General features: G+C 39.4%; 1 protein-coding gene across 8 annotated transcripts in view; it reads right to left on the reverse strand.

Moving 5' to 3' along the window:
• ZNF385B (zinc finger protein 385B) overlaps window positions 1–20,276 on the reverse strand; it is a 139,656-nt gene that overhangs the window by 35,332 nt on the left and 84,048 nt on the right. For all 8 annotated transcript variants that reach the window (XM_075093631.1, XM_075093634.1, XM_075093638.1 and 5 more), the window contains one exon: window positions 5,281–5,391. In XM_075093631.1, coding sequence (XP_074949732.1) covers window positions 5,281–5,391 — 111 coding nt within the window. The remainder of the gene's footprint in view (window positions 1–5,280; window positions 5,392–20,276) is intronic.

Genomic DNA, 20,276 nt, shown 5'->3' on the forward strand with positions numbered 1-20,276 from the left:
GAATTGTAGAAAAGGGCAGATATAGTATGATGGCAAAAGTCTATGAGTACAAGTCAAAACCCATAATTCTTATTTTTTGGAAGAGGATAAACAGATCAGGCTAAAACTAGACTAAATTTTTAGTTTGTACACAACTGTTTTCTTCACATTGTGCTTTTAAAAATAGTTTTAAAAGTACAAGAGACTGGGAGATCCTGAAGAATTCAGTTAGGAAACATTCTTTTTGAATTATAATATGGTAGACAAAAAATAGCATAATCTTAGCAACTTTTATTTTTCAAGATACAGAAGGCATCAGTTCAACATTAGATATGTTTACTCCCACACTGGAGACAACCTATTTTAAAATTTTCTTCCATCCCTGATATCAGACTTTTTCTTCCTGTAGATAGCTGCAGATCCCTGCCCCTGAATCTGATGCCAGAACACTTTCGCCAAAGCTAAACCTGCAGACACACTAGCAGAAGAAAACGGAAAGCTTTGCAATTTACTGTATTAATTTAGCAGGAGATTTGACAATTATCATAGAATCATAGAATAGTTTAGGTTGGAAGGGACCTTTAGAAGTCATCTAGCCCAACCCCTGTGCAGTGAGCAGGGACATTTTCAACTAGATCAGGTTGCTCAGAGCCCCATCCAACCTGACCTTGAATGTTTCTAGGGATGGGGGTCCTACCACCTCTCTGGGCGACCTGTTCCAGGGTACCACCACCCTCACATTAAAAATTTTTTTCCTTATGTCTAGACTAAATCTACCCTCTGTTAGTTTAAAACCATTACCCCTTGTCCTGTTACAACAGGCCTTGCTGAAGAGGTTGCCCTCATCTTTCCTATAGTCCTCCTTTAAGTACTGGAAGGCTGCAGTAAGGTCCCCTGCAGCCTTCTCCAGGCTGAACAACCCCAACTCTCTCAGCCAGTCCTCACAGGAGAGGTTCTCCAGCGCTTGGATCACTTTTGTGGCCCTCCTCTGGACCTGCTCCAACAGGTCCATGTCCTTCCTGTGTTGAGGGCTCCAGAGCTGGATGCAGTACTCCAGGTGGGGTCTTGCCAGAGCGGAGTAGAGGGGCAAGATCACCTCCCTCAACCTGCTGCTCACACTTCCTTTGATGCAGCCCAGGATACAGTTGGCCTTCTGGGCTGCAAGTGCACATTACTGGCTCATGTCCAGCTTTTCATCCACCAGTACGCCCAAGTCCTTCTCTGCAGGGCTGCTCTCGATCTCTTCATCCCACAGCCTGTATTGATACCGGGGGTTGCCCCGACCCAGGTGCAGGATCTTGTACTTGGCCTTGTGAACCTCATGAGGTTCTCACAGGCCCACCTCTCCAGCTTGTCTAGGTTTCCTTGGATGATATCCCATCCTTCTAGTGTGTCAGCTGCAGGGCTCAGCTTGGTGTCATCTGCAAACTTACTGAGGGTGCACTCAATCCCACTGTCTATGTCATTGATGAAGATATTAAACAGTATCGGTCCCAGTACAGACCCTTGAGGGACACCATTTGTCACCAATCTCCATCTGTACATTGACCACTGGATGCTACCATCAACCAATTCTTTATCTACTGAACAGTCCACTCATCAAAACTGTATCACCCCAGCTTAGAGAGAAGGATGCTGTGGAGGGCCTTGTCAAAGGCCTTACAGAAGTCCAGATAGATGGCATCTGTAGCTCTTCCTTGTCCATCACAGAAGGCCAGTAGGTTGGTCAGGCAGGGCTTGCCCTTGGTAGAGCCATGCTGGCTGCCTCAAATCACCTCCCTGTCCTCCATGTGCCTTAGCATGGCTTCTAGGAGGATCTGTTCCATGATCTTCCCTGGCACAGAGGTGAGGCTGACAGGATGGCAGTTCCCTGGGTCCTCCTTTCTACCCTTTTTAAAGATGGGCACAATGTTTCCCTTCTTTCAGTCCCCAGGGACTTCACCTGACTGCCATGACTTTTCAAATGTCATGGGGAGTGGCTTAGCAACTACATCAGCCAATTCCCTCAGGACTCTGGGATGCATCTCGTCAAGTCCATAGAGTAGGTATATCCAGGTTCCTCAGGTGGTCATGAACTTGATGTTCCATTACAGTGGGAGGGGCTTTATCCCCCTGGTCTCCAACTTGCAGTTCATTGGCTTGGGAAAGGATGAGGAGAGAGGTTACCAGTGAAGACTGAGGCAAAAGAAGTTATTGAGCACCTCAGCCTTCTAATCTGTTGATACTAGGCCACCATTCTTGTTCACTGGGGGGTGGGGTACGCTTTCTTTGACTTTGCTTTTCTGGTTGACATACCTGTAGAAGCTTTTCTTGTTATTCTTAACCTCCCTTGCCAAATTCAGCTCCAGGCACTGACTAGTCTGAATTTTTATTGTCTATTGGTCCAGACCAGTGAGTATCCACAGTGTGAGGAAAAGACTGCAGACAAGGAAACCAGTTTTCTTTTTCTCACAGCTGAATATCCACTGGTCTGTATGTCACTCATGCAATAGATAAAGCATTACTAGAATCAGGTCAGAATCTTCAAACACCATGCAACTGAAATTCGTTTAGGAGAACAAAACAAAGAAAACTACTTAATAGCTTACTTCTGTCATTTCTATTTCATTTGCTTGCATAATGTCGATCAAAGAAAGTTCAAAGGAACAAAATGCCCATCAACAACAAGGAGCGTATTAGCCTTGTAGAGCTAGAAGAAACTGCAAGTGTGAAGTGGCTGAACTACAAATCTCATTCTGCAATGTGCCACGCTCAAGGTTTTAATGCAGGTTATCACAGCTTGATGCCACTCAAAAGGCTTTCAATACATCCTTAGGATGTTACATGGTGGAACCAGTTCACTGAAAGCTTCAACAGTTAAGGTTCACAAATATCTGTCTCCCTTTTCCCCTATCTGCAAACACAGGATGGATTGTAAAGACCATTCCACCTCCTAAGCACAATTTCACATTATAAAGGGACCAAAAAGAAAAATACAAGTGAAGAGTCCAGATTTTTATTTCTATGAAGGAGCTTTTAACAAGCTAAGAATGAACTATGCATCAGCTTTTCAAGGAATAACTGCCACAAGAAAATATTTGCCTGTGTGTGCGTAAGAAAACTCCATCAAGGGACTACAAAAGAATCTGCAGAGCTTAGTTGAAAGGCCATTAGCATTACCTCAGTGAAATTATGGCAATGCAGATTATGGGAGGGTGGTGGTGAGAATAGTATCTGAATAAAATAAGATCTCTCGCTCTCAAAGAAAAAAAAGCAACAAACACTTAGATAAATAACTCTCAAGGTCAAAAGACTGAACCTGGAGGAAAGTTTAATATCTTATGCAAGCTTCCCAGGAGAAGCTGAATAATCTGATGAAAGGCTAGACAGCTTTTAAAATAGAAGTGCTACACTATGAAAAGTCATTCCCCAAATATTCTTCTACGCTGTGGTTGTGAAACTTAAATTTATATTTGAGTATTTTCTAGTATTAATAATAATACTAGAATCTCAGCACATCCTAAAATAAAATTTTTAGGTTGTTTTTGAATGTCCTGGTAAAGCAAACTGCCGTAGAAAGTAAGGAACTGCATTTTATCACTAACAGCAGCAGAGTCATGATATTTCATCCTTTCTTACAACCACCCACTGCAAAAGGACGATGGTATTTTCTACTACCTAGAACTGAGCATACTGATCACATTTAGAAAGAAAGGAGCACAATACTATATGAATATACCTGCCCCAGAAAAGGAAGCAAGGCTATAATCTGCCATGCTTTTGTGATGCCACCATTGAAAGCAGAATACGATATGCACTTTTTGTTCTACTTTGTAAGTCTAGATAGGAAAAATTGCTTGGCTGGCAGATGTACGGAGTGATATCATATTTCAGCTCTTTTTTTTGTTTTGAGCCACTAAGTTGTGATTCAATCTGTTTGCCTAAGTGCTGTTTGTCCACCTAAATGTCAGTGCAGACAAAGTGAGCGACTCCTCTAGAGACAGGACCTGTCATCAGAGGGACCCTGACCTCAGGAGGAGAGGGAAAAGCAGGAACAGGCTGAGCTGCCTCCCTGGTGATGGAGTAAGGACCAGCTCAGAAGCAAGATTCAGATCCATGGAGTCCAGGGAAATTTTTAGAGACTTTATTGGTTCCTTGTTTTAATCAGTAAAAGTAGGTATCTGGATCAAGTATCAGAACAGAAAGATATTTTTTTTTACCTTAAATCTTAACCATAAAGAGGAAAGACAAGTGAACTAAATATTAAATAACAACTTCTGAAATCAGTTAACTAAGTAGATATTGCCACTTCAAAGAAAGTTTAATAAGCTTGTCAAAAGGTGACAGATCTAGAAATCAATTTGAAGGTAAGATAGCACTGCTTCAAAATCCTTACCAGAGAGAATCAGAGTAATAGGTATGGGTGCTTTACTGTAAAACGCTAGGAGCACCAAGTACTCAAAGCCTTTGAGGAGGTGTCTGCAAACTATTTCTTAGACTGAAATTATAACAGCAAAACACATAATATTAAGACATCACTTAACAATTTGTTCTTACACTCGAGATCAACAAAAAATCTGAGAATTCGGGGGGGGGGGGGGAATTATTAGGTTAATGAAATTAGTAAGTAGTCTCCAAGAACCAGTATATATTTTTAAAGTGTTGAAGGTCATAACTGTCTTAGATATAGTTTTCTTAGATTTCTTTAATTTTCAAGCTACTCAGGAAAAACATTAATTGGCTATATATTTTAAATATATAAGTCAATGTACTGTTTTGTAATGCATTTTTTTAAAATTACAACTCAGATAACAGTTTCCTTAAACTTTAGCATCCTCAGAAAGACAGCTAGAAGGAAATGTTCATATTTATTACAAAAGAAAGTTACTGGAAGAGTGACTTTATTAAGAAATCAGAAGACATTATCAGCAAGGATGTATTAACAACATGAAAAAGATATTTCTTCTGGAAGAAGAGTAGGCATGATCTAGAAGACTCACAGGGTAGCTTTTCTGTCTGCTCCGCCCCCCCCCCCCCCCCTTTTTTTTTTTTAAATAAATTCTTTTTGCAGTACCTCTTGAAGGTTTCTGGACTGTCAAATGAGACATCGTCAATGGATGTGGCATTGGATAATGTGCCAGACCCATTCAAGAAAGTAAAAAAGCAATGTACCTCTATGGACTTCCACCTCTGAGTGGACAAAACCTCAGCCCAGCATAGGCAGAACTGGAATGAATTGTTTGGGAAAAAGAGGTTTATATTAATTACACCCATTGTACAAAAAAAAAAAAGAAAAAAGGAACGACAATAGCCGATACTCACATCAGAGTTAAAGCGAAGCTGGCAGACATTACAGGAAATGACTTGTTTCTTCTTTGGGGGAATGGACACTCCAAATGTATGGTTTATGACTGCTTTTTGCACAGGATCCATCTGCAGAACAAACAATAATCAATGTACAACTTTTCAGGGCAATATACAGCACGGAAGAAAAATCAAAAATAACACTTTCTGCTGGAAGCTTTTTCTTTTCTTTTCTTTCTTGAGATAAACAGGAGGAAATAAAATTTCAGCCCTCATAATAATTAGATTTAATGCAGTTTAGGGAATTGGTAGCATGCCGGAGCTTATGAATAAAAGGCAGCTCCATTGTTGCTGCCGTCCTCAGGCTACTAAATAGTTCCTCCCCCAACAATGCACATCCTCAGTGCTGCAGGGCCCCACTATCACGTCTGAATTGCAAAAAGCCTCCTGAAAGCCTTTCCCTATCACCTGCTGATCCAGCAGCCACATTATGAGAAACCACTTTTGCCCCCTAACAAATCACTGTCATTTATCTCTACTTGTTTTTCTGTTCAGTGATAGGTATTGCCACTTATTTGGAAAATATTCTTTCCTGGAGACTTCTCCATTAAAGGAGGTCCTCTGCAGGCCCCATTAGATACATCACTTGCTGGGGAAAAAAGGTTGCAATCCCCAAACATTACCATGCAGAACTGATGAGTGACAGAGCCATGGGAAGGCTGATGTTTGGAGGAGGACACAGGGAGCCTTTGCACCAGGAAACAGTGCCTCAGAAAACATTTTGACTCTGTGAAAATTGTGAGATAAGTGAAACGCTGAATATATTAATCCTAAATTTGACTGAACGTTTTCAAGAACTGGGAACTGATTAAATCTTGGCTAATACTAGGACTCCTGCTGGTCACCAGTTTAGAACATCCTCAAGATCACAGAGAGCTCTTCTGTTAACACTGCAGGAAGTGGGGAACAGCACTGGATGTTAAAGGAAAAGGAGTTCCTAACTGCTACTGCATTGAGGCCTCAGTTAAGCATACTATGTAATTTTTTCTGGTGTGGCATGGACACACATTAAAATTAATCTCCTGACTCAAAAAGATTCAAACATATATTTCTAATTCATATAAAACCGAATGTCTGCACTGATCTCACAGCTGACCCTGCTCTGAGCAGGAGGTTGGACCAGATGACCTCTGAGGTCCCTTTCAACCCACGTTATTCCTTGAGCATGTGTGCACATGTGGTCCTCCATCCTATCTGAGATAAGAAATAGATTCTGAAGAGGAGAGGGCAAAAAAATAGCAGTCTACAAGAAAAGGTAAGTGCTTATTTCCTAACCCTGTTTTTAAACTAGCACAGGAGAAAATAGTTCAGATTGTTATAGAAGCTTGCTTTGCAGTCACAGTGACTGGCTTTTTTCCTTTACAGTACTATATGAGGAAACCAAGCCTGGCTCTTTAATCTCGGATGATACACATCACACATTTGATACTAGGCTGACATGAATTTGAAGAAAGAACTTGCTGACAGTAACCTGAAGTTAACTGATTCATTAGTTAAAGAACTATAACAGTAAATCGGGTGCTTCCAGGATTTCTAAACCTAATAAATAAATAAATAAACAAATATTGTCATTTTCCCTTAGTACACATTTAAGCTTCCAGAGAAACCTTCACTAAGGGTGATCTCCACATATATGCACCCACGCAAATACAAAAATTCAACAAAAACATATTGCATCATAACTGCCTAAGAAGCCATTCTCCAATAATCTATTATCTAACATTAAACACTTAACTTTTTTTTACTACAGCTACATAGGCTTCTTGCTACATTCCTTTTAAACCAAACGCATGGTTTTGCAAATGTCATTGCTAACACATTTTCTGGAGAGATTATGTAATTTTTCTCAGCTTTTGCCATTAAATACTATATTTCATTGCCCTAGGGGTACCATATTAAGACAATTACAAAAGTAAACCCACCTTGTCTAGAATGAGCTACTGAATTATTAAATGACACTGCAGTGTTGTTACAATGAATGTGATGAAGTGTAAAAACCCCATAAAATAGATATCCTTATTTCCTGTTTCCTCTGTTTCTAGAAACAGAGCGACAGTCCAAAGCTTAAAAACTGAAAATATAACAAAAAAATTCTGTTTCTGACTTGTATCATTTATTTCATCACCCTGCATAATATATCACAATAATACATGCAGATTAAAAGGTTTTTGAGCATCTGTTTTATAATAGATAAGCCAGTCAATAGATATTATTACATTTATAGTGTATATTAAAAGATTGCTGTATCATTAAGGAATAGCTTTTTTTTCCATAAATGGAAGGAATGTTTTGTTCTTCAACTTAACTACTAATTGTCAGATCATGTAATCTAGAACAAAAGAGTAATGCTGAAAAGTACCTCAACCATTTGAAGTGTCTGAGATCGGTGAAAAGAAATAGCAAAAATACGCACTAGTGTCTGCAGTCTTGTTTAAAAAAGTAAAAAGAAGCAGTGATCAATGATTCCTCTGTGCATTCCAGATAACAATCCACAACGCTAGCGTTAGGCAATTCAGTTCAAAACCACACAGTGTAGACTATGCGCAAAGTCCCAGTTTCAAACAGATGCAGCAGCACAAGGACAAACTCTCACAAATAATACAGCTCACGCTGCCTCCAGAAAGTACCACTCAGGATCCCCAGGGGAACGGTTAATGATCCTTCCCAAACCAGAGCTCCACATGTAGTCCGGTCATGATTAGAATTCAAGAAGTGCATCATTAACAATTAATAGGTTTTAAATATATCAGAAACTGGGGTGGATTACAGCACGCTGGAAAAATAAAGTAGTATATCTCTGTTAGAAGATTAATGCTGCAGGGTAAACCGATCTCAGATCGCCACAAAATTATCCTCTTCATTGCAGGGAGGGAGGAGAAGGAAAGAAGGAGACAGTCATTTGCTGAGGTATATGTTAGGAAATGACACGGCATACTTTACTCAGTGGGGAACACCAGTATTTAAAAACCAGTTCTATAAAACAAAATAATAACAGAAGCTAACAGCTACCACAAATGCAAATAAAGTTCTGCACTACGCTGTTTATGCTACAGGAAGAATTGGTAAAGCGATTCACAGTGCTCTGGTAGCCATAACTAAGCTTAACAACCTTTCAGACTTGTTCTCCTATCTCAACTGGTTTAATAAAAAGTTAAATTTAAAAATGACTTTTCAATAAAAGTTGAAGATACTATCTTTTTGCACCAAGTCTCCTTAAAACCACCTGAACTACTGAAGTGAGCAAGGATTAACAGGATCTGGACAGGTTTCAGCAGTAATCTTCTACAAATTCTTCTATTTCCTGATTTCAGAATATGCAAACATAAGAAATACTCTACAACTACTGAGACTGGCAACAATGACTTTCAAAGCACTTAAAAAATGCAAATGTAGCAACAGACAATCCAAAAGCATAGAAGAACTGCTGAACTCTACCAAAGCTCCACTTAGGCTATTGTTTTTTCCCCCAAACAACCACATGCAGTTATCATGAGAACAACAGGATAAGCTCAAACATATACGGTATTTTTCCCCAACTATTTTCACAAGGTCCACATATTTTTTTGCACCAGAAATTTTCCAGAGCCAGATGTTTTCTGTGTACTTTGTAAATCCCAGTGACTTTCTCCTGCATAGCCATTCCTTGAACAGACGTAAAACGTTACCTCCACTCTTTGCAGTGAGTTCCAATGCCTACAACCTGCTGTGTCAAGAAATGATTCTTTTTGGCAAATGTAGCTCAATGCAACTCAATTTCATAACACCTGTATGACATCCCAGGTTATCTCTACATCGCTCAGTCATTCTGTGCATGGAAACTATTCCATTCCTTCCAGCACCCTTGTGGCCCTTCTCCATTCTACCACCATTTAAGAAATTCAATCAAATATTTTGAAGACATGGACAGAAACCATGACAATACTGAGGGTGGATCAATACTGAACTCTGAGCTGGTGTTTTTATGGAATCACTATTATAAACCTGAAGTCTCACTCCTAAGTGTTAATGGCTGTGCTGGTTCTGGCTGGGGTAGAGTTAATTTTCTTCACAGTACCTAGTACAGGGCTATGTTTTGGATTTGTGCTGGAAACCATGTTGTTTAACAATACAGGGATGTGTTCGCTGCTGCTGAGCAGTGCTCACAGAGTCAAGGCCTTTTCTGCTTCTCACCCCACCCCACCAGCGAGCAGCCTGGGTGTGCACAAGAAGCTGGGAGGGGACACAACTGGGACAGCTGACCCCAACTGACCCGAGGGATATTCCACACCATATGACATCATGCTTAGCAATATAAAGCTGGGGGAAGAAGGAGGAAGAGGGGGACATTCGGAGTTAACAGGGTTCTTCGTCTTCCCAAGTAGTCATTACACACCCTGCTTTCCTGGAGATGGCTGAACACCTGCCTGCTGATGGGAAGTAGTAAATTAATTCCTTGTTTTGCTTTGCTTGCATATGCAGCTTTTGCTCTACTTATTAAACGACCTTTATCTCAACCCCCAAGTTTTCTCACTTTTAATCTTCCAATTCTCTCCCCCATCCCACTGAGGGGAGTGAGCAAGTGGGTGTGTGGTTCTTAGTTCCTAGCTGGGGGAGAGGATTAATAGCTTATTACTTTCTACGTTAAGTTTTATGAAGATTTGCTTGCGTATGCATCACTTCACATTTATCTAGATGGAGCTTCACCAACCATTTATTGCCTGACTTCTCAGTCTCATTAAGGTATTTCACAATGTTTTGGCCTTTGTCCTCACTACCTTGGAGAACTTCACCATTAACAAACTTCCTCATCTCACCTCAGAAGTAACTTCTTGGCATGTAACGATCCTCTTATGCCAATTTAGTTTTCTTAAAAATTTTTGCTAAGGCCTTTTGTGAAAACCCTTTTGGTAATTCAAAATATGTCAATTAATACATCCTTATTCTACCTAATGACCTAATTTTTAAGCTTTCATCCTCTTTCTGATCTGCTTAGGTATTGAAACATGCTAAGCAAGTATGATACCTGCTATTGATACCACTCAAAAAAAAATCTACACCCAAAAGCTCTGTCTTCACATAACAGCAGCATAACCTTAAATCTGAATAAGGTTTAAAATTGTGACTGGGAATTTATGCCCTCAGTTCAGTTACCTCTCATCATGATGTAACTCTTGGGTCAAATCTAGAGTTGTCTGTTAGAGAAGCCTTTGTAAACAGTAAGTGGGTATGAGAGATTTAACTGAGTATCACTTAACCACTGGGCATTAAGAAGCTTCTGAAAAAACACAGAGTGGCCCTACGGCACACTGTGTTGTTTTACCCTGATAAAGCAAAATTTTACACCGTACATGGAACAAACTGATAATATAATCCAATGCTTCCCTCTGGCTATCAAAGAGAGAAAACAGTGGCATATATATGAATTACTAATGCAAAGGCAGCATATAAATTAAGTTTTGGGATTTTTTTTTTTTAAACCATTGGACAACACGCCTTATTTGCGTGCCATTATTATTATTATTAAAGTAGGCAAACAGCAACAAACATCCTGTAGATCAGGTCTTTTCAATATCCTAGATCACAAAACCTATACGAACTCATCCTGTGTTTCAGCTCCAGTTGTCAGGAAAGCCGAGCACACTGCCACTGTGGAGGAGGACTGTATGCTGAAGCTTATCGTAAATTCTGCCATATATACACAGCCTCCTACCATAACTGTACATATAAAGATGAGTAGCGACTGAAGTGAATACGCATACTCAACAGAGCACATATTTAAAATGCCGAGCATAAAACCAGAAACATCAACATTGTGATGCAATACTTCGCACGCTAGGCCATCACAAACTAGCAAGAATCTGTTCACGTTCGTGCTGCTTTTGTCCCAACAGGGAACTTATTTCTCGTTTGGCTTATGCTAAGTGTAATTTACTGTTCAAATGAATGCTATGCTATTATACATTTCCTTGTTTATTTTGTGTCAAAAGGAACATTTGAGTCAGCTCTACTGATGGAGGTCTACCTGAAAGGAGGTTGTAGAGTGGTGGGTGCGGCCTCTTCTTCTAAGTAACAAGTGATAGGACAAGAGGAAACGGCCTCAAGTTGTGCCAGGGGATGTTTATATTGGATAGTAGGAAACATTTCTTCACCAAGCGCTGGAAGAGGCTGCCCAGGGAAGTGGTTGAGTGACCATCCCTGGAGGTACTTAAGAGATGTGTAGACATGGTGCTTGGGGACATGGTTTAGTGGTGAACTTGTTAGTGTTACGTTTATGGTTGCTCTCAATGATCTTAAGGGTCTTTCCAACCTAAACAATTCTATGATGTGCATAGCTTCCTTTTCTTGTGGGAATTCCATCAATGCTCCCTGTGTATCGGCCCTCCTGGACCAGCAATGAGCATGTCCTCACAGAGATGCATTTCCGTATGGTGAGGTTGCAGTTCTCTAAATACCGCCTCTTCACACCTCTGTTCCTCACAACATTTTGGGGTTTGAAAAAACAGGTAGATGTAAATAGCCAGTAACCAAGCCAGGGGAGGGCTTTTGTCAGATTCCCAGCAGCTGACACAGTCACTTGCGTGAATGCTTAATTATATGAGTAAGAATTATTATTTTTTTAATTCTGAGTAGATGTCTTTCCCCAAGTGCAGAAAGACATAAGCACCCACTAAGAAAGAAGTCAGACCAAAGGAACTTACATCTCCCTTCCCATGTGGTTCCCAAAATACAATAACAACATTGTACTCTGAAGGCAAACCTCTCTACTTGCAACTTCTGTGTTTGTCTCTCCCCCCTCTTGATCGATTTGGCAGCAAGCTCCAGCTTCCCCTACGGAAAACAGTGGCTGTGATAGCTGTGACCCTCCACATACTACTACCAGTCAGTGAAATCAGCCCAAAGGCATTTTAAAACAAAATAAAAATCTTGCTGTAATTCACTTACTAACATGTCAGATGCTACAGCTATCCATGAAGAATTGTTGAAATGACAGTGAGTACTTCAAAAATACAAAAGGAAAGAGAGACATTTGGAGTGTACACTTCTTCATTTCTAGTACAAGAAAATGAAAAGGGCACACAGAGCTGGGAACAAACTTTTATATCTTAAAAAAGATAAAATATTAACAAACTAAGCTTCTACATTTTCCTTTTAGAGATTAAGGTTTAGCTAATTTTATTTTTGTAAGTTCCACATTATTTCTGTTAACAGTTGCAGGGCTGGAATCCTGGACTTGGGAGACTGAATTTGTGTCTCTGGCCACTAGCAGATACTTTTTTACATCTGGTCCTGTGGCATAAAACAGAACCACTTGGTGTGCTACCCTCTTGCATGCTTCCCTTTTAAAGTCCAGCTTGCACGGAAAAACGAAAAAGGAGACGATTCTCTCTGTGTCTGTATCCGCAATCACAAAGAATAGTGAAAGGGTTATCTACAGCAATTTATAGGTTTGTTTTAGGCCAGAAGGAACCATTATGTCTGATTTCCTGAAAAATGCATGACACAATTTCATTCACTGGAGAGTTTCAGCCCTTCCTATTATGATGTCCGATAATTTATGGTCAGCCAGAGCCTAAATTCTTTTGGGAAAAACCCCCGATACCTTGATTTAAGTTTCCAACTAAGATAAATTTATAACATTACTGAGGAAGCAATGCTAATAATCGATTATTCCCACAATCAGAATCCACATCTTACCATGTCTATTATAAACCTCTTGATCTAGTTGTGCTTCGCTATTAAAGGTCACCCTAATCTCAGATACCTTCTGAATGCGTAGGCACTTGTACACTGCAATCAGATCAGCTCTTAACCTTCTCTCTGATAAACCAAATAAGTTCCTTAAGTCTCTCGCTATAAAAGCCTTGATTCATTTAGTAGGTTTTCTGACTCCTTTTCAGATTTTCAATGCGCCATTGAAAAGTAGGTACTAAAAGAACAATGTGCCTAAATATACTTTCTCTTTACCTGCTTAGTTACCTCTTTTTTGTTTGAACAAGAAACGCATTAACCTTCTTGCCTCAGCACTGAATTGGGAAACACAGCCCCTAAGTCTTTACTGACATGCCCATTTATCCATCTTGTGAGGTAGCACAAATAATATCACCATCACACATCCTCCTCTATCTTAGGATGTGTTCTGGCCCAAGCCTCGGAGAGGGCGGTGGCTGAAATACGACCAAACTGGGAGACTTACATTGAAGCAGAGACTGCTTTTGGTAGGGTTTTCACTTAGAAAGTCTAATTTGCAAGACTTATTCAGACCAAGCTCAGGAGGCCAGGGGTGAATCCCCCAGCCTTCTCAGTAGAATTTTGTTTCTCCTAAACCAGTCCAAAATAGTGGTCTAGACCAATATAAATGAAAGGAAAATCATCCTATGCTGTTCAACTGAAATAAAATCAGTGATTTCCTAATCTTTTGCCCTTCTGTCCTCCTCTGTCTTTGCAGTTCTCCAGCTTAAATCAAGAAACTCTGATGTTTAAAAAAAAAAAAATCAGGTAAATAACTAATATCTCCCTACCCCTCTTTTCTCCCTATATAATGTGATATGATTAAGCACACAGATCAAGAAAGAACTGAGGAAAAACCCTTTTAACACTTTTTTACTACTATTTTTTCAGTGCTGGGAACATTTTCTCTGCCTTTCCCTTCATCCACAGTATAGTTATTGCAAGTTAAAAATAATTTCTGGTTTAGAATATCGTATTTAGGAGATCCTTAGAAAAAGTATTCTAAAAATTAAATACCACTGCTGTTTTAGAAATTGTTGTGTAAAACAATATTAAAATTTAATATATGGTTCCTGTAGAAAGACTTAACCCAAAGAAATAAACAATTTGTGTAACACTACAGCAAAAAAAAAAAAAGAATTCTGAATCTGGTCTCATTTTCTCATAAGGCTTATTCTCAACTGAGAATATAAATACATAAAAGGACTGTGTTTGTAATGTGAACACCAACAACAGATTTAACCCTTACAATAGAAAAATGTCAAATTTTATGCTCTAGACAAAAGCAGAGATTTTTTTTGTAAGTGAAACAAAGAAACAGAAAGCTGCTGAAAATGTTTTGGGATAAAAGAGAATTCCATCCCCCCTCAAGCAAATGGAGAATGAGGAAAAAAGCAAGTATCTGAAGTTTAATGCTTTTTTTTTTATTCTAAACTGAACCAGCTTTAAGTAATCAGTAGCTTTTTAAAATCAGCTTCTTCTTTAATTCACCCCATTACAGATACAAGTACTATGGTAGAGGAGTAAGATTAACTTTTAGGTCCATGATAGACCAAACCTGAGAAAAAGAACAGAGTCAAGTACAAACCCAACGGTTAAACTAATACTCAAGGAATATGACAATTTCTCTTCCCTTTGTGGCTCTGCTGGCTCACAAGTTTAACTGTACATGAGTTGCTTCACCTGAGCCTTACATTATTCATTTGTAAAATGGAGATGAAAATTTTTGCAACCTCACAAAAAGGCTGAAAGGTCAAAATAACATATTTACAACTCTTCAAAATCCTCTGATGGAATATGCTATATAACTGCTATTTATTATTAAGGCTGCTGTTATTCAGAACACTTGGCCGTGTTCAGCTAAACATAAAAACCAGTACCAAAACCATCTTGCCTCCAGATCCAGCAAAAATTAAAAACATACTACAGTTTGATACTTGCTGAAAATCAAACCAATAACATACTCTGAGAGCAAAGCTGTTCTTGTTACCCTACCTATTAACAACTGTCAGTAAAATAATATGAATAGGTAAAAAAATATGAAAAATTACCTTTCAGTAGAATCCTGCCAAAAGGCTCAAGCCTAGGAGCTTGTAGTCAGACAAGCAGCTTGTATAATGTGGGTAAACAAGATTCCTGATTTTTGCTTTCATCTTTGAGATGGTCCGTAGATATGACCCTTTTCTGCTTAAGTGTCTGCTCTAAGTTTTTGTGACAGTTTTCTTGCTCCCAGCCTGCTCCAGAACACCAACAACTCAAAGATGAATGGTATTCCATTAGGTAGGTTTGAATTTCCTCTACAGTTCTAAACTGTGCAAAGAGAGATTAGGGACAAATTCATGGCCTAGATTAATTCTGTGAACAGAAGAGAATAAAGACAGAGGAAGCCTAGTCTTCCGAAATGAATTAATACCATTGACGTTCACAACCCCCACAAAAAAATCTAAAAAGAGGATAAATTATATGTATATACATACATTTGAATATAAATGTATAAAATGGCTGAATAAAAATGAGAAGCAAATCAGAACCGAGAACTGTATAAGTATACTAGCTGATAGCTGTCATCTAGTCTTCACAGTAAGGAATAATAGGCTTTCTTCATTTAAAAATCAATAACAATGTTTCTGGGTCTGGGTTTCAAATGAACATCCCTTTTCTAATTAGACCTGTTCTGAAACTTAATGTAGTATCAAAGTCTGTTGGGTTGGGCTTTTTTTGGGTGTGGGGTTTTTTTTGTTTCATGGGTTTTTCTTCTTTAAATCTAAGTAAATGAGATACAAAGCAAGGTAGAAACCTGCCTCTTCTCACAAATACATGAGCAAGAAATCTGATCCTCTTTTCCTATTGTTAACTTGGGGAAGCAGCTGAAGTTCATGGTATCTCTACTGTGAGACCAGAAAGGTTAAATACAGAGAAGACCAGTTTGAAAGGCACAGATCTTCAAATCAGCCTTGCTCTGGTACTTGAAATGAGCTGGTCAGTGCTTCAAACCTGGGTATCATTGATTTTAAGGTATGCTAAAGACAGACAGGTTTCACACTATGACTTTAAATTGCCGTACGGTACTTTTAAATTGTCATAAAATTTACTGTATCTAGATTAAAGGACCACCAGCTACATCCACATTCAGAAAGAAAGCGTACAACAATTAACTCTTAGGTACACTCTTACCATTTATTAATTAATAACTATTGCAGTAATTCTTAGTTTCTCATGGAACAATGTGAAGAAGGTCTTCAGGAGGGCAGGGAAGCCAGCTGCATATAGCCAGCGTGCTGCCAAAGCAGTCACTTCTGTATTCAGACACAGAGAGAATTTAGATTTCTCTAAAAGTGCTCTAGAATTTTGCTTAGGAGTTAAAATTATAAACTAGCAAAACCTTTATAAGCACAGTGGTGTAACACATGCACCCTGTTTGTCTTAAACTACAGTTTTCCAACTGCTTGCTTTGAGGGGAAACATCTTGCTCACAGTCTATTTGCAACACTTCTTTCAGTGGTCTAATGCCTAAAATATTTATAGCTAACAACTCTTAATCAGTTTCCTTGTACAGTGAACGTACTACTAACTTGACTAGAAAGCAATTCAACGATGAAAAAGTCTTCTTAGCTTTTCCCTGTGCTGACCAGTAAAAGAAATAAATACTGCTGAAGTGTCAGAGACTAGGTCCAAGCTTTCTGTAAAGACAAGGATGAAATAAGTAGCCAAGGAGTAGATTTTCTGGAGGACTCAGCAAATGGTAGGGTTTGTATGCAGCAAGTGTAATTCTTTACAGAATTAGGCTGATGACATAAGTACTTGTATGCACAACAATGGAAGTACTGGTGCAATTTAGGAGCCATTTCTCAAAAACCACACCATAGACACCAAGCTCCTGTAAAGCAGCAGGAAAAGGCTACTGCACCTGGTGATTTCTATTTCTCAGCAGTGCATGTCAATGCACTTTCTCCTTAGAGACAGGGTTTCCTATCCGGCTGCTGATCTGGGAACTGAGAGGAGGATGATTATCCATCCCATTCCTGTTAGAGAAAATACAAAAGTAACAGGAAATTTTAAACAATAATTAATGTTTGAAGAGATTCTCCCTTAAAGCCAGTCTGTATTATTTTAAGTAAGATTTTTTTCCCTGAGAATAATATGTATTAAAGACTAGAAACAAGGCAGAAAGTATTTATTTAGACTCTCCTATTTAAAAAAGACTTGCTCCTTGAAGAGATTCCTGACAGGAACTAGGGAACCTGCATCTTCCTGTTAAAATACCACAAACTGTAAAAGCTGTCCAAGACTGATTGATAATTCCCTGCTTTTGGCAGCAATTTTTAGTTTTTCCATATCTAACACTATGTATCTTACCAGGTGTTTGCTTCAAGCTCAATCTTTTTTGAAAGTTTCATCAGGAATGGCTCAAGTATTTTGTGGTAAAAATATACCACCGTAAATAGATATTTTTCAGGGTCTCCAAAGGCTGAGAAGAATTTTTCCAAAAACTGCTACCACAGTTGAAAGAGGTCTCTGCTTGTTTGCATCAAAACCATAGAAAGATAAGGAGGAAATCCTGGCTTTGTACAAAAAGCCTAAGGACACAAAGAAAAGGCCTACATGAAACTGAAGAGAGGAAGATATGGAGAGCAAAGGGACTCTGCAGCCAGGTACTGTGAGAAGAGTCAAAGAAGCAAGCAAAGACTAGCCACAGAGCAGATGTCTGTGCTGCCAGAATTTGGGCTTTATTATGTGGTTCCTGAACCTCTGCTTTCCTCACCTGTAAATATCTGGGAAAACACCTATTATTCTCTTTTATTCCCTTTATAAAAGGTAACAGGCTGACTCCTCATATTGTAGTTTGGGTGATTCTGGCTATGATTTGGAAAACATGAACTCTTATATCCATAATAACTAAAAGTGAAATGGGAATGTTTTTAAGTGCTTGACACAGGAATACAATGCAAACCGGAAGTGCCTTTTGAGCCTGCATGACTACAAAAAAGGGTATAAAATGTCTGTAAGTAAAAATTCTTGCCATTTCTTAAATAAAAAAAAAAACAACCAAAAAAACCCAAACAAAATACCCATCTACCCCACAAAATACCTCTTCTTCTAGGTTAATTGCTTAAATTTCCTTTCTGTGCTGTTGGTTAATGACTGGGAAGTATAGCACTTATAAAACTTCACCTGCTTTCCAGAGCAGAGTGTTTCGGAGGGAGGAGAGCAGAGCAGGTCACTCCCCTCCAGCACTTCATAAAAGGGAAAAGGGGAAATCAGAGCGCATGGACAGGCTACTTCAGTAAAGACGACTATCGGTAACGGGTTGGCACCCTTCAGTTGGCTGCATCTGTAATTTGCTCCTCCTGTATACAATCCTGAGCTCCAGAGCGTACTTTGGCACTGCAGCAGGGTGTTAAGTGGCTGGATTCAGAGCCTGCTAAGGAAACAGCAAGCTCCCAAGCTGTGGGGCTGTGCCAAATGCAGAAGAGGCACTTGGCACAGAGGGGCAAGGGAAGCCAGCGATACGAGTGCCCTGTGCTCTTATCTGCAGACCTCCGCTTCTGCCTTGGCTGATTACTGGGCCCTTCAAATGAGAACTAGATAGGTAGTAAATAAAAATAAGGGACATAATTGAAAATGCAAAAGAGGAAGGAGCAAATTAGTTTCTCCCAGTAGTTGTCTTGGGGGTAGGCCAGGGATACTTAGTCCAGCAAGGCTAATGCTGGAGAAGAGACAGAGATTTCTGACTAAGGTACTAGTCAGCTCCTTTTTCCGTTCCTGTAGCCCGTTCCAGCTGGCCCACCTTCACCGGCAGATGTAAAATACTTCTGGTCCACTTTGCAAGGAACTCTAATATAAAGAATCAGCATAAATCTACTTGAAGAGAAATAGACACTGAAGCAGTAACTAGGCCACATTAACCCCTGTGTCCTCTAAAATATGAAGGTATGAACAGCATTTAGAAACCAATCATGGGCTAGTTAAATGGAAAGTATTTTTCTAATGTGAAAGCTACAAGAGATGCTATAATCTTTGATTACCCCTGAGGTCATAACAAACTCAGAAGGAAGCATATGAATTGCTGATTATTTTCAATGATGACAGAATCTGAGAAGTTGCTGATACTGCTTCTGTGCAGACTGACAGGTCCCTGGCTGTACCACTTCGACGAAATTTGAATCATATAGTACTGCTACTGCTCTCATTTCAGGACAAGGTAGAACAGACTGGAGTTTTGACATTTTTTTTCTGTGCAGTATACATCCTTTATAGGGAGACTCAGACAGTGATCATTAAGTTTGCCTTGCAAGATGAATCCTGGCTTTCAGCCACTTTAGCACATGCATCATGATAACCTTCCCTGATGTGATCACAAAGCATCCTTTCTTCATTCAGTCCACAAGACGGATGACATGAGACAAAGAATCAGGGTGGTGTAGAGAAAGAATGGCACAGAAGGTGAAGCTGTGTGGTAGAAGTAGGTGAATGTAAAATTCAAGATTACATTTCAATAAACACACAATGGGGACCACAGTAATCTTAACTTTGATTTCTGATGACTTTATGCGCTTTGACTTTGAAGTCTTACGGAACTTTAAATGTAATCAATATGCAAGATGTCACACGTTAAGGAATCATTAAAGCCATTTTAGTGTGCTAAAAAAGAGCTCTGCTTAAACAACACCTTTTTGTACACATCCATTCCAAATTGGAGGTACCAATTTGGAAAGTCCCTATAATGCTGTCTCCCATTCTGCTATAAACAAGAACATTTTAAGTAATACTGGCTGAGAATTTGATTCAATCTATGCATTTCAGACAAAAGGGTATCAGCAAGAGCTTTTAGAACTTGATGCCAGGACAAACATGATGATAACTTTGGATCCGCTGCTGCAGCACTTCTGAGAGAGGGTTTGTCCTGTTGTGCAGCTACTCAGGTTCAGGCTGTGACAGCCTGATCTTGCCCGTCCTGTTCTGACAAAACTATTTGCTGCTGCTGTGAAAAGGCCAGGAAAGAAGGGAGCACCTATTCTGCAACACCTCTCTGCTTGGAATCCTTCATTCTGCCCTCAGAAGATCCCTTTCTGGCTGATCTGTTGAAACAAAAAGGCATCCTTGCTGAGGTATAAAGGCATGTATCCAAGGAGTTAGTGTTATTATTCCCAGATTAATTTTTCCTATGAAATAAGCAAGTCCTAAGGAATAAAGACAAATTTAATTGGGGCGTGAATTGATAAGTACTACACACATGTCCACAGCAT

Source organism: Phalacrocorax aristotelis, chromosome 5 (assembly GCF_949628215.1).
Source record: "Phalacrocorax aristotelis chromosome 5, bGulAri2.1, whole genome shotgun sequence".
Lineage (NCBI taxonomy): Eukaryota > Metazoa > Chordata > Aves > Suliformes > Phalacrocoracidae > Phalacrocorax > Phalacrocorax aristotelis.